This window comes from Podarcis erhardii, assembly GCF_964252035.2.
Source record: "Podarcis erhardii genome assembly, chromosome: 9".
NCBI lineage: Eukaryota > Metazoa > Chordata > Lepidosauria > Squamata > Lacertidae > Podarcis > Podarcis erhardii.
This window is the reverse complement of record NC_138512.1, coordinates 68,806,573-68,820,963: the sequence shown is the minus strand read 5'-3', so window position 1 is coordinate 68,820,963 and position 14,391 is coordinate 68,806,573. Positions and strand designations below refer to the sequence as shown.

General features: G+C 43.5%; 2 protein-coding genes across 2 annotated transcripts in view; one reads left to right on the top strand and one right to left on the bottom strand.

Moving 5' to 3' along the window:
- Positions 1–14,391, top strand: part of PRDM8 (PR/SET domain 8) — a 147,453-nt gene that overhangs the window by 23,657 nt on the left and 109,405 nt on the right. The gene's annotated exons all lie outside the window — the stretch shown is intronic.
- Positions 1–14,391, bottom strand: part of ANTXR2 (ANTXR cell adhesion molecule 2) — a 150,135-nt gene that overhangs the window by 101,309 nt on the left and 34,435 nt on the right. The window contains exons 8-9 of the mRNA XM_081876994.1: positions 3,612–3,669; positions 1,914–2,003 (exon numbers count right to left, since the gene is read on the bottom strand). Of these exons, the coding sequence (XP_081733120.1) occupies positions 1,914–2,003; positions 3,612–3,669 (148 nt within the window). The remainder of the gene's footprint in view (positions 1–1,913; positions 2,004–3,611; positions 3,670–14,391) is intronic.

Here is a 14,391-nt window from a genome sequence, read left to right as displayed (position 1 = left end):
AACCAAAGTATGTCCACCTGGCAAAATTCTTTGTCTTCCTTCAGTGATGTGCAATTTACTGTGCTTTAGACACAGATCTCGCAAAATGTGATAAGACAACTCTTGTGGGGATATGAGGCAAAAAAAACAGGGTGGAATAAGGTGCCACTTAGGTTTGGCCAAGCTTAGGGGTATTGGAACACTGCAGATGGTGACAGCAGTCACAAAATTAAAATACGCCAGCTTCTTGGGAGAAAAGCAATGACAAACCTAGACAGCATCTTAAAAAGCAGACATCACCTTGCCAACAAAGGTCTGTATAGTTAAAGCTATGGTTTTCCCAGTAGTGATATATGGAAGTGAGAGCTGGACCATAAAGAAGGCTGATTGCCGAAGAATTGATGCTTTTGAATTATGGTGCTGGAGGAGACTCCTGAGAGTCCCATGGACTGCAAGAAGATCAAACCTTTCCATTCTGAAGGAAATCAGCCCTGAGTGCTCACTGGAAGGACAGATCCTGAAGCTGAGGCCCCAATACTTTGGCCACCTCATGAGAAGAGAAGACTCCCTGGAAAAGACCCTGATGTTGGGAAAGATGGAGGGCACAAGGAGAAGGGGATGACGGAGGACGAGATGGTTGGACAGTGGACGAAGCTACCAGCATGAGTTTGACTAAACTGCGGGAGGCAGTGGAAGACAGGAGTGCCTGGCATGCTCTGGTCCATGGGGTCACAAAGAGTCGGTCACGACTAAACGACTAAACAACAACAACAAGACACAGATCTCACAAAATGTGATAAGACAACCCTCGTGGGGATATGAGGTGCAAGAACAGGGTGGAATAAGGTGCCACTTAGGTTTGGCCAAGCTTAGGGGTATTGGAAACTGTCTTATAGTTGATCAGTCCAATTACCCATCAAGACCAGTATTGACTGAGCGTCAGCGTCTGTTTGATGTTTTTAGTTATAAATGGCTGGGATTGAATCCAGGACATTCTGAAGGCAAAGCACATGCCCTACTGCTAAGCTACAACTCTAGCCTTCTGAGTATGCGCATATACCCTTGAGTCTGCTGTTCACAATTGGAGAAAAACGTGGGGAGAAACCAGTTCAGTGAATAATAAGCAGCCAATCGGAAGCCGTGGAAGCCCATTGGACATTTGGGTTCCAAAGAACGTTCACAAACCGGAACACTCACTTCCGGGTTTGCGGCGTTCGGGAGCCAAAACGTTCAACTCATAAGGTGTTTGGGATCCAAGGTACGACTGTACTTTAAATGCATGGTGTGGATACGACCCATATCAAAACTATGCACTACATGAAAACACATTTAGCTAGGAGACAAACTAGATGAGATGTTTATCATATGATTTACTCTGACATGCTTTATTTAATAATAAAAAAAAATAGGTAACTCGGGGCTGGGGGTAGAGGAAGAAGAAGAAGAGTATGGATTTGATATCCCGCTTTATCACTACCCGAAGGAGTCTCAAAGCGGCTAACATTCTCCTTTCCCTTCCTCCCCCACAACAAACACTCTGTGAGGTGAGTGGGGCCGAGAGACTTCAGAGAAGTATGACTGGCACAAGGTCACCCAGCAGCTGCATGTGGAGGAGCGGAGACGCGAACCCGGTTCCTCAGATTACGAATCTACCGCTCTTAACCACTACACCACACTGGCTCAGGATAAACATCTTGCTGCGCTTTGCCTTCAGCCTCAAATATTTCCTTAAGTGAAAACCAGCTTTGCAAGAGCAAAAACTTGCTAGAAAATTCGGAACAAAGAAACGTGAGTGGTGGGGGAGTGAGAGCTTCCCCCACCAGATTTAAAATGCATTACTGCTGGCTTACACCAGCTCCCTAAGAACTGGGGGGGGGCAGAGGCAAGAGTTTCAATTTGTGTAACACTGTTTTGCACTTTTCGGGGATACTTACCAATTTTCATGCCATAGACCTCGTAGGAGCAGAAGACGTTGTTCACATTCCTTCCCAACATGAAGCCTCGCAGAACGACCTGGAACTCCTCTGAAAGCAGGGACACCAGAGAGACAGTTAAAAGATTGGGGGAAACTGTGGGAAGAGGGATTAAAATTTACAGCATGCAATGCTCTGAAAGAAAATGTGATGAAAATGATGTACAGATGGTATATTACACCAGAGAAATTAGCCAAAATGTATAAAACAAGTAATAAATGTTGGAAATGTAAAGAAAAAGAAGGATCTTTTTATCACATGTGGTGGGAATGTAAGAAAGTGAAAAGCTTCTAGGAAATGATATATAATGAGATGAAAAAGATGTTGAAATATACATTTATATATATATAAAAAGAAGCATTTTTACTTGGCATTGTAGGGGAGGATATTAACAGACAGGATAGCAAATTGTTTTTATATGCAACAACAGCAGCAAGAGTATTATTAGCACAGAAATGGAAACAAGAAGAATTACCGACAAAAAAAGAATGGCAGACGATATTAATGGACTATGCAGAATTAGATAAGAAATTCAGCTCTGCCCTCCACGGCCAGCGAGTGTGACACCATTTCCGGGGATGGGGTGGGGGGGACTCAGATGCGGAGGCAAAGTCTCTCTGCCTCTAATTCCGAGCCCCTTCCCACAGAAAAGGGAGCCTTGCTGGCTGTGAAGAGAAGGGAGAAGAGAAGCCACTGCCGCCACCAAAACACAGATGTGGGACGTCACAGGCACACGCCTGCACATAGTATGTGTGATGTCAGTGGAAACAGTTGGCAACCGCCTTCAATTTTAACCTGAAGATTGCCACTTGTCCCGTTTTAATTTTAATTTTAATTTGTTTGAATTAATTGTGGGGTGCATCTTAATTTATCAATCGCTTGTTTTTATGCATTGTCTTACTTGTATGATGTTAACCACTCTGAGCCCGGCTTTGGCCAGGGAGGGCAGGATACAAAGAAAAAAATAGTTATTGTGACTATTATTATTATTATTATTATTAAAAATTATTAAATTTTAATTAATATTGCAAGAATAGTAATTAAAAAAACATCTAAACAAATACATATCAATATAAACACAATTATCTACATATTTACCAAATAAAGACTTCAGAAGAAGAAGAAAAAGGAAAAAAGAAAAGAAAAGAGAAATGCTTTCCATAAGCAATAATACCAAATTTGTATTTCACACATTACTATATAAAATCTAAAGTGGGAACGGGACTTAGGCTATACAATTGACTTGGAAGATTGGAAATTATTATTATTATTATTATTATTATTATTATTATTATTATTATTATTATGTCACATGTGCTACATACAGGCATGTGTGCATGATGTTGCACGTCAGCCTTACGGTGGCAAGCACCCAAAATCCTGAGGGTTAGGTGGCACCCCTGATGGCAGGTGTAGTCCATTAACATCTGGGGGCCCCCAGATGTTAATGGACTACACCTGCCATCAGGTTCACCATGTAGCCCAATTCTGGCCTTATCTGCAATGCCGTCACTGGCAAGCTGGAGAAGGAAGGGAAGCACCTTTAATTCGCATCTTCCTACTCAAGCATATGGCGCGCCGAGTTACACATTTTGCCCAAGGAAGAAACAGCAGGATTGTCAATATTTGCACGCTGTTTTCCGGCCGTAGCAAACTCACCTCCCACGCAAACGCTTGATGGCTGCAGATCTATATCTGGGCATGACTGCTTCAATATCTGTTTGTGAAAGTGGGAATTGAGAAAGGGGGGGTGGAGAGAGAGAGCATTATAAGATTTATCAAAGCAAAATGGAGGAACTGTAACTAACTTCGCCTAGATAGTCTTTATAGTCATCCAATCCAAACGTCAAGGCAGATTTCGAACGTGCCTATGCCTTTCACAGCAATCCTAATCCCCACTGGAAATCCGTTGAGAGAGTTTAGGATGGGGCAGAGACGGACTCCGCAGCACACCCACCCCACAGGCCCTCAGTGGGAAACTCTATGGGTGTAAATCTCATCATCTGAGGCCCTTCTTTGTGTGCGGTCTAGAGGCCTTTTCTGTGTTGGCTCCCCATTTGTGGAACGCTCTCCTAAGGGGGTCTCACCTAGTGCCTTCTCTACATATCTTTAGGCTCCAGGCAAAAATGTTTCTCTATAACCAGGCCTGGTTGATTAAACCCCACACATACATTAAGTAAAATAGAAACATCACCACCTGACCCCATCCCCACTCACCATTCGTCCCGCCACCTCTTTCCCCCTTTTCTTCCTAATGTAACACTAATGCAGGCACAGGCAAACTCCGGCCCTCCAGATGTTTCGGACTACAATTCCCATCGTCCCTGACCACTGGTCCTGTTAGCTAGGGATGATGGGAATTGTAGTCTCAAACATCTGGAGGGCCGGAGTTTGCCTATGCCCGCACTAACGTCTCAACAGATGAAACTGATCTGTAGAAAATGTAACTTGAGAAAAGAGACGTTGCACATACTTTTGTAAGCCAAGAAATATTTAATACATTAAAAAAAAATAAAAAATTACGGCTTTCCAAATGTGTTTGTGGGAGAAAGGATTATTGGTTTGTTTTTGCTTTACTGTATTATGCATTTCACGTCCTCATTTTGTATTGTTATGTTGCAAACTGCCCTGTGATCTTCGGGTGAAGGGCAGTGTACAAATTTAATTACTGTATTTTTTGCACCATAACACTCACTTTTTTCCTCCTAGAAAGTAAGGTGAAATGTCTGTGCGTGTTATGGAGGGAATGCCTACGGGTGGCATGCCTACGGATTTTCCTCCTCTAAAAACTATGTGCGTGTTATTGTCGGGTGCATGTTATAGAGCGAAAAATACGGTAATTATAATACAAAACTATAAATATACACAGTTAATTATAATAATGCCAGAAGGGGTATTATAAGGAGGTTTTGAATTCTGGTGCTGGAGGAGACTCTTGAGAGTCCCATGGACTGCAAGAAGATCAAACTGATCCATTCCAAAGGAAATCAGCCCTGAGTGCTCACTGGAAGGACGGATCCTGAAGCTGAGGCTCTAATACTTTGGCCACCTCATGAGAAGAGAAGACTCCATGGAAAAGACCCTGATGCTGGGAAAGATGGAGGGCACAAGGAGAAGGGGATGACGGAGGACGAGATGGTTGGACAGTGTTCTCAAAGCTACCAGCATGAGTTTCACCAAACTGCAAGAGGCAGTGGAAGACAGGAGGGCCTGGCGTGCTCTGGTCCATGGGGTCACGAAGAGTCGGACACGACTAAACGACTAAACAACAACATCCCCAAGGGAATGTTGTTGAGAGTAGGGGACAGCCTTGGATCCCCAAGATCCAAAGACACACACACACACACACACACACACACACACACACACACACACCTGGTCACTTCCACAACACACCTATAGCTCAAGCTCCCTATCTACAGCAACCTGGAATTGATACAGGTATTTTCCTTCTCGTTATCACTGGCAAGGAAAACAGCAAAGATCAAGAACCGAGTTGTGGGTGGGGGACGAAAAACAGAACAGAAAATAAACATATATTATATCAATCCCAAACAGAGCCAGAAACAGAAAAAACATGAGCAAAACCAGCAGCCTCAACAGTAAAAGAGTTGTTTAAAACACTACCAAATGGGGTCCGGGTGTAACCAATACTGCAGGCCCATCAAAATAAGATGGTATTCACTAAATGCTTGAAGACCGATAAAAAGCAACCAGATAATCCCCCTGTGAAAGGGAGTTGGTTTAAATTAGACTGCCATGAGACTGGGAGGGTGTAGAAATTACACAGGCAAAACTGTTTTGTAAAAGCAGGGGTTGCCAATATCAACGTGGTGCCCATGGCCATCAGTACCACCTTCGGTGCCCAGAAAAGACTCAGGAAATATCCCCTCAAAAATCTGCAGTACACAAGAACCTCTCTTGTTCTTTCTGCTCATACACCTCACGGTCAAACTCCAAACTGCATGCTCTTCATCTTTGCCCCAAAGACCTGTTGGTTTCAGGATTTGTTGGTGCTGTGAAGTGACATGGCAACTGGTGATGCTTTGACAATTTCGCCATATCCCAGCCCAGTCTAGAGAGAAGGCTGCAATCCCAGAAAAGCAAGAGATTTCAAGAAATGCTTTTCAGAAGAAGAGTAAGTGGTTGTGCTTTCTTGCTGTGTAAGCACTGGTTTTCATAGGGCTCCATTTGCATATGCAGATAAAGGGGCAGGACTATGCAGATAGGAGCAGGCTTGATTACCGATGATTGGCCGGAAGCAGGTCCAGGCCACATCTCATTGGTCTCTTTGAATATACCTTTACCCTCATCCAATTGGCTTCAACTTATGAACACAACCTGTGGAAACATATCGTGAGTTCAAAGGTCGAAGTGAGCTCATGGTCACTTTCTCTGGAATAGAGCAAATTGCTTCCAAAAGACACTTGCTTCTTATTTTCAAAGGAAGGTTTACTCAAGAGTTGTTTCCCAGACACACTACAGACTACCGTGTTAATCACTCATTCTTGCTGATTAAAATAACTTTAACGTACAGATGACATCAAGCCAAAATCAGACACAGAGTTCCCACGAGCAAAGCTACAGAATATAAGCCCTTTAAACTTTTACTTCACTCTGCTTGCCAGTAATTCCTGTTGCGGCAATAGGAAGCTGGGTGCATATCAAAATTACACCATCTCTCTAGGTTTCTGCATTTCAGTTTCCTATGCAAACGCTTAACAGACACATGCAACAGCGCAAAATATATCAAGTTGCTGAGGTTTTCCTGTTTCGTTTTGTTTTGTTTTAATGTACTCACAATGGTCTTAGTCTGAGTATAGGCTATTCTCAGCCCCTTTTCACTATCCAGTAAATGACAATGTCCGAGAGATAACATGATCCCATCAAAATAAAGTTGTTGTTATGTACTGAGTTGAATAGGATCCAAAATGCAGCAGTCTGATTGGTCCTAGAACAACAGAATTTAGAATGCAGCAGTCTGATTGGTCCTAGAACAATAGGATTCAGAATGAAGCAGTCTGATTGGTCCTAGAACAATAGGATTCAGAATGAAGCAGTCTGATTGGTCCTAGAGCAATAGGATTCAGAATGCAGCAGTCTGGTTGGTCCTAGAACAGTAGAATCCAGAATGCAGCAGTCTGATTGGTCTGCTGGAGCCACCCAATCCAACTCCAGGTGGAAGTGAATTCGCAACCTGATTGGCCTACAGAAGAATCCCAGAATTAGCCAATCACATGGGACCCATTGTGTAATGTATATAAAGCAGACATTTTGGGGGAACTTCCATGCCTCACTACCATGAGCTGAATAAAGAGCATGAAATCCACACTCGATTCCGAGTATATTTCAGTTGTGCTTCTATCAGGATCAAGGAGGAAGGGATGGAATTGAGCTCCATGCGTTTTTAAAACCCACTCCAGTGGATGCAGCTCAAAATACATTCTGCATATTAGAATGGCTAACAATATCCTCCCGCTTCTAAAACAGGCTGTAGTTCTATGGAATGTCCACAAATATCTCAACAGCTCAGGCAACAAAACTCTCAGCAACAAAATGTCAAAGCAATGCTTCTTTTGTGAGAAACGATTGTGGCAGGCTGACCGAGGATGAAAATCTCACACAGGCCCTATGCGAGTAGGAATCATGTGGGGCAGGGATTGGAAAACGAGTTGTGGGGAAGATAGGAGCCACAGGGGGGCAGGATATTTGGGGGGGCAGTTGGAAGAAAGGGGCAGAGTAACCAGGGTGAACCTCCTCTGCCTATCTGAGTTGCTGAGTGGAAAGTGTGTTTCAGAACAACAGACGTTACATTTATTGTATGAACAATGTGGATACCCACTAAAATTTCATCCCCAACACAAACACCTGGATGGCTCAGTTGGTGAGGGCATGGTGCTGATAACGCCAAGGCTGCAGGTTCGATCCCCATATGGGACAGCTGCATATTTGGGTTGGACTAGATGATCCTCAGGGTCCCTTCCAACTCCACGATTCTATGAAACTATTATCTGGATTTGCCACTTGCCAGACAGCAACAAAAATGCACAAGCAATGTTAAAATAAAATAAGGTAACAGAAGCCATGATAAAACAATTGCTGGATGAGACCATCACCGGACAGCAACATCCTCTTACATCGTATTGTGAATCTAAGCACGGTTATTAACTTCCTTGACAGAACAACGTAGAGAGAGCAAAATAACTGATGTCATCTTTTTTTATTTCCTTTGTTTTGCACCAAATATAGGATCTGCTTTGTCTTTCCAGAGAGCTGACCACCACCACCCCTTTTCCAAGAGTTTCTGGACTGCCAACGATCAATGATACCCAAGAAAAGCCTTTTTTATTTTATTTTTAAAAAAAGCTAAAGGACAAAACTGAATGGAGCTTTGAAATCAAGAACCAGTACGGAGGATTGGAATCCTGGATGCAAACCTTGAAGATCAGAGTTCAAATTCCCCACTCAACCTCTGATTTATAACATTTCATTATGGCCTTAAAACCCATTTTCCCCTCCAGCTTTGCAAAACTTATAGCAGGCTGCACTCGGAAGAACTGTTGGGTTACTTCAGGGACCTTGGACAGCAAGCGAAGTTCACAAGCCAATTATAGCTTAGCACATCTAGAAGAAGGCCTAGCAACTATGGCAACCAGATTTGTTTGACAAGGTTTTATCTCACTCAAACATATCCGTTCTTGCAATTTTCGAGTACAGTTCTTCTCCCACGCAACCAAAGATCGAAACCACATCCTTTTGTCTGTCATTTTTACATTGGCAACAGGATTTGCATTGTTAGTACCAGTTAGCCGGAGAGCACCTCTTCGAATTGAATTGAATTGAAATTGAAATACTTTCTTGTCACTTGTACAACCTGAATACAGTGAGATTACACAAGCACCCCTCCACTCAGCTCTCTTAGTCTTAATTCCCCTTGTTTACTGACTCACACCCACCAAACCCGAAAGTCAGTTGCCCTGTTGTTATCTTTTCATTCAGCAGCCTAACAGCCCATGGATAGAAGCTGTTTTTTACCCTGTTGGTGCGACTAATCATGCTTCTATATCTTCTGCCTGAGGGCAGGAGATCAAGGAAGTGCCGGCCAGGGTGTGAATCATCCCTGAGAATTTTCCTCACTCTCCTGAGGCAACCTTCTTCTGCAATGTCATCCAGCGGATTCACGGGACAGCCCATAATATCTTGTGTGGTATTCACCACCCTCTGTAGAACTTCCTATCAGTTGATGTCAAACCAGCGTACCACACCATGATGCAGTATGAAAGGACACTTTCTATTGTGTACCGGTAGAAGGAGATCATCAAATGTTGATTGACATCGTTCTTTTGCAATACTCTGAGGAGATGGAGTCTCTGTTGGGCTTTCTTAACCACCTGGGTTGTACTGATTTTCCAAGTAAGGTCTTCACTGAGATAAACGCCTAGGAATTTAAAGGAAGAGACTCTCCACACAGCCCTCCCTGATGTACAGTGTGGCTAGTTCTCCTCTCTTCCTCCGAAAGTCCAACACCATCTGCTTTGTCTTGCTGATATTAAGGTGCAAGTTGTTCCCTAGGCACCATGTAGATATTTTTTGTATGTTCTACCCAAGATTGTCCCTTAGGAGGCCTCAGGTCGGTGTGAAGCCCACTCCTCTGACCATCAGGAGAAGGAAGCCCCTGTTCCCATGACCATAGGAAGGGGTGGAAATGGAGGACAGGATAGGTGCAGGGGGTGAGCAATCGGAAAGGGCTGTAGGTCAGTCGGAGAACATCTGCCTTGCATGCAGAAGGCCTCAGACTCAATGACCCCTGCCAGAAATTCTAGAGAGCTTCTGCCAATCAGTGTAAATGGACCTTTGATCTGACTCTGTATGAGGCAGCTTCCAATACTCTGTGATCCTAATATGGGATCTCTTCTGACACTGGGGAATCATAGAATTGTAGATACAATACGATACAATACGACAGTGTTTCCCAACCTTGGGCCTCCAGCTGTTTTTGGACTACAATTCCCATCATCCCTAGCTAGCAAGACCAGTGGTCAGGGATGATGGGAATTGTAGTTCAAAAACAGCTGGAGGCCCAAGGTTGGGAAACACTGCAATACGATAATCTTTATTGGTACTGTCCCATACAGAACAACGAAATCGAAAATCTACACCAGACATTTAGAAACCAACAAGCCTGCTATCCCAGCATGGTTAGCCCCCTAAAAAACTCTCGATACCCCATAATTAAATACAATATACTCCCATAGAGACTAACTTATACTGCGTTTAAAACCAAAATCACATTTGAATAGAAACTGTTTCTCAGGCGGCTAGTCCTAGTCTTTATAACCCTGTACCTTCTTCCAGAAGGCAGAAGCTGAAAGAGATCATTTCCGGGGTGCGCACTATCCTGCGCTATCTCTGCAGCTTTCTTATAGCACCTGGAAGCATAGATTTGATCCAAGGTGGGAAGAGTGCACCCAATTATTCTCTCCGCAGTCTTTACAACCCTGGACAGCATTGTTTTTTCCCTGACCATGCAGCTCCCAAACCACACACACAGACCATAAGTTAATACACTCTCAACAGTACAATGGTAAAATGCCATCAACAGGTCCTTTGAGAGATTATTTTTCCAGAGGATTCTCAGAAAATACAACCTTTCAGTAGAGCTGAAAAAGGACCCTGAGGATCATCTAGTCCAACCCCCTGCAATGCAGGAATATGCAGAATGAACCTCCTCTTCCAAGGTGAGGAGATGGTCCAGTTCAAAACTACTGGGGTTAGAAACTCACATATACAGTGGAACCTTGGTTCTCGAATGGCTTAGCTGACAAACAAATCGGCTTCTGAACGCCGAAAACTGGGAAGTAAGTGTTCCAGTTTCCGAACATTTTTTCAGAAGTCGAACGTCCAATGCGGCTGTCGTCTATTATTTCTGGGGCACTGGCGCCAATCGGAAGCCGCGCCTTGGTTTTCGAACGTTTCAGGAGTTGAACGGACTTCCGAAACACATTAAGTTTGAGAACCAAGGCTCCACTGTACAGTGGTACCTCGGGTTATAAACTTAATTCATTCTGGAGGTCCATTCTTAACCTGGAACTGTTCTTAACCTGAGGTACCACGTTAGCTAATGGGGCACTCGCCGCCACCGCGCGATTTCTGTTCTCATCCTGAAGCAAAGTTCTTAACCTGAGGTACTATTTTCTGGGTTTGTGCAGTCTGTAACCTGAAGCGTCTGTAACCCAGAAAGCTCATAACCAAGCGTGGGAGACCCAGGTATAAATGAACATATCCAGGATGGATTTTTAAATTTATTTTTTTGATCAACACACTCTATACATTGACAATTAGCAAAATATGCTAAGCGTCAATTCGTTTCACAGCATCCTTTGATTTCGCTTAGCCCTAGCACACAGTTCAAAGGATTTTGGCAGCTGCTGCTACCATAAATCATAACTCTCCTGACATCTGTTCCTCCCGTGAAATGGCAAACAGAGTTCAGGATTCTGGGCAGGCCTTCAGAACAGCTGGATCTCTCCTCCCCCGCCCCAAGAAAGGAAGAAAAAACAAGTTCAAGGGTCAGATTTCAGATCATTTTGATCCAAGGAAAACCAAGAACGCAACAAGGCAATTGCTTACTTGTGTAAAAAGAAAGGGCAGCGCTGGAGTTATTCCCAGATTAAAAGCTCTCTATCAATATCTAGCGCGCATGTGGAATACACAGAATGTCACAGCTTTAAAAGCAATAGGAAGATTTCTCTTACATTTCCTAAATGTACACCATTCACTGCTCTTTGCTGCGGATGATGATGAAGATGATGATGATTAATTAACTGAATTTACAGGGAGCCCAGGGTTGCAAGCGTATCAGTAATTAATTTAATTTTATAAAGGCCAAAGCATTCTAAAAACAATTACAGTTAGATGCATCTAAAAGGAGTTACAGTTAAAGACATTATTTCATCCAGTATTCCCACGATGCCAGAAAAAGTATTGTTCTCTCTCTCTCTCTCTCTCTCTCTAACTGCAACCTTCCTGACAGCTAGGCTGCTTAAATCCTGCCAAAGCATGACAGTGCGCAGGATAGCAAATGTACAAGTTTTCTAAAAACAAATACATTTCTTTATTTTTATTTATGAAATCAAATGTATATGTCGTTAGTTGTTAAAACAAAATTAAAGCAGTTTGCCATTATATTCTAGCACAGCGGTCCACGCACAAGACTTACTTAATGTAAATCTTAGCAAGCCCAGTGTTCGGCCTGCTCTTGCGATGCTTGCCAAATTTGTGCACGCTGGCTACAAAATTTACCTTGCAGAACCCTGAGTCAATAAAAGAGCAAAACAAAACCACACACACAAATTGCATTAACGGTTTTCTCGCTCCATACTATGATTCAAGGACTGGCAATGTCTTCAAGGGAGTGTGAGGCCAATAATATGCAGATGTGGTTATTTTTTCCCCCTATTTGTTACTATGAACACCATTATGCAAAATTCCATTGGGTATTAATGGGATAGAAACCAGTATAAGAAACAGCCGATTAGGATGATTCAGACTTTATACTGTATCATTCATTTTTCTTTATATATTGACAGAAACAGTCTTGAGGTTTCTCAGAAGGTCAGAACGGGTTGTGACAGGAGTTAATGCATCAGGGACGCCGTTGTACTTCTACGAAGCTAAGCAGGTTTGACCCTGGAAGTTGCTTGGATGGGAGCCCTCCTGAGAGCATATAAGCTGTTCTGAGGTTCTGAGAGAAAGAACAGTTTAAAACAAGGTGGGCATGCAACAAAATGTTGCAGCATCTCCTAACAGTATTTCCAGGTTAGCTCATTCCATCCCTCTCCACTTACATTTTTCTTTTCTATCTGACAATCAATTTTCTGCAGATGCTGAGCATAATCAGTTCTCAGTGGGCTGTTTGTGGGGGACAGGACAGGAATGGTGGGGCTTCCACTAGGACTTTGGTTTTGGTACTTTTACAAACCTCAGGGCTCCCAAAACAGTGTTAGAAACTCAGATATATACAGTGGTACCTTGGGTTACAGATGCTTCAGGTTACAGACTCCGCTAACCCAGAAATATTACCTCGGGTTAAGAACTTTGCTTCAGGATGAGAACAGAATCGCGCAGTGGTGGCACAGCGGCAGCGGGAGGCCCCATTAGCTAAAGTGGTGCTTCAGGTTAAGAACAGTTTCAAGTTAAGAACAGACCTCCGGAACAAATTAAGTTCTTAACCTGAGGTACCACTGTACAAGCTAGACGCAAAATACCTCCTTAAACCAAGGTTACAGTCATCAAAATGGAACATGCAGTTGCCATTTTGGGGTAAGGTGGTTCTAAAGTCTTGTTCCCCACCCCCACCCCCCAAATAATGGCAATGGGGCACCGTTCAAAGTCTCCAACGGGGCATCAGCGGCACCAAGGAGAAAATGGATTGCTCATATGGCCGATGAATGAAAGCAGCCGAGATCAGGATAATCCTCAGGGTCTTATTTGACCTCCTCCGAAACATCTGTAGCCTCAGAGGGGGCCAAGGCCATCAGAGCTGCTTCCTGAGGTTACGTCAAGATAGTGCACTAATGAAGTGGAACAAAAGAGAGGGCGAGAGGAAGACAAAGTCCCACCCAATTATTCACTTAACGAGGAAGCAATCCAGGAGTCACTCAAGGCCCACACGAAAAAACAAACCACAAGGAACAGCAGAAACATCACACTATTGGGTTTGCCAGCTGGCTGGTGTGCTCGCTCAGCAGTTGTTTTCGCCTGCTGAGTGGGTGCTAGAATTTCTGCTGGTGAAGCCAGAATTTTAAAAAGAGGGCTATTTCTCCCTCCCTCCCGCCCTTTCTTTCTTTTTTTCTTTCTCTCTCTCTCTCTCTCTCTATCTATCTATCTATCTCTATCTCTCTGCCCTCCACTCTGCCTGGCTAGTTTCTCAGGGGTTGCTGCAATGCACATTTGAACCACAACAACTTCTTTCATTATTGCTGTTTATTCAGCATGCATCCCTTGAGAACAGTGCTTCGGAGAGATCCCAGTTGCGAGGAGCTTACAATCTAAAACTCAACACAAGGGGAAACAACAAAAATCGACCAAGAAAGAAGGAGCAAAGAGTCTGTGAACTCCCCTCTGGGAGCCTGCCATTTTGCACATGGTTTCACTTACCATGTCGTACAAAGCCGGCCAATAGAACCCGGTTTAGGAAACCACAAAAAAGAACAATTTAAAAGAGAAGTGTGCTTTAAAGGGAGGGGGAAAGAGGAACTGATAAAGAGCTGTTTTGCAAAAATATGTGACAGTGCAGAGCTAGAACTGTTACAGGTGCCACTCGTTCCACATCTGTACAAAATCAATCGTTTAGTGGGGCAGCATCGGCACTTCGTAACTCCCTGCCACTTGACAGCTGGCACTGTATTCTTTTTGGTGCCTTCTAAATACTTTTTTT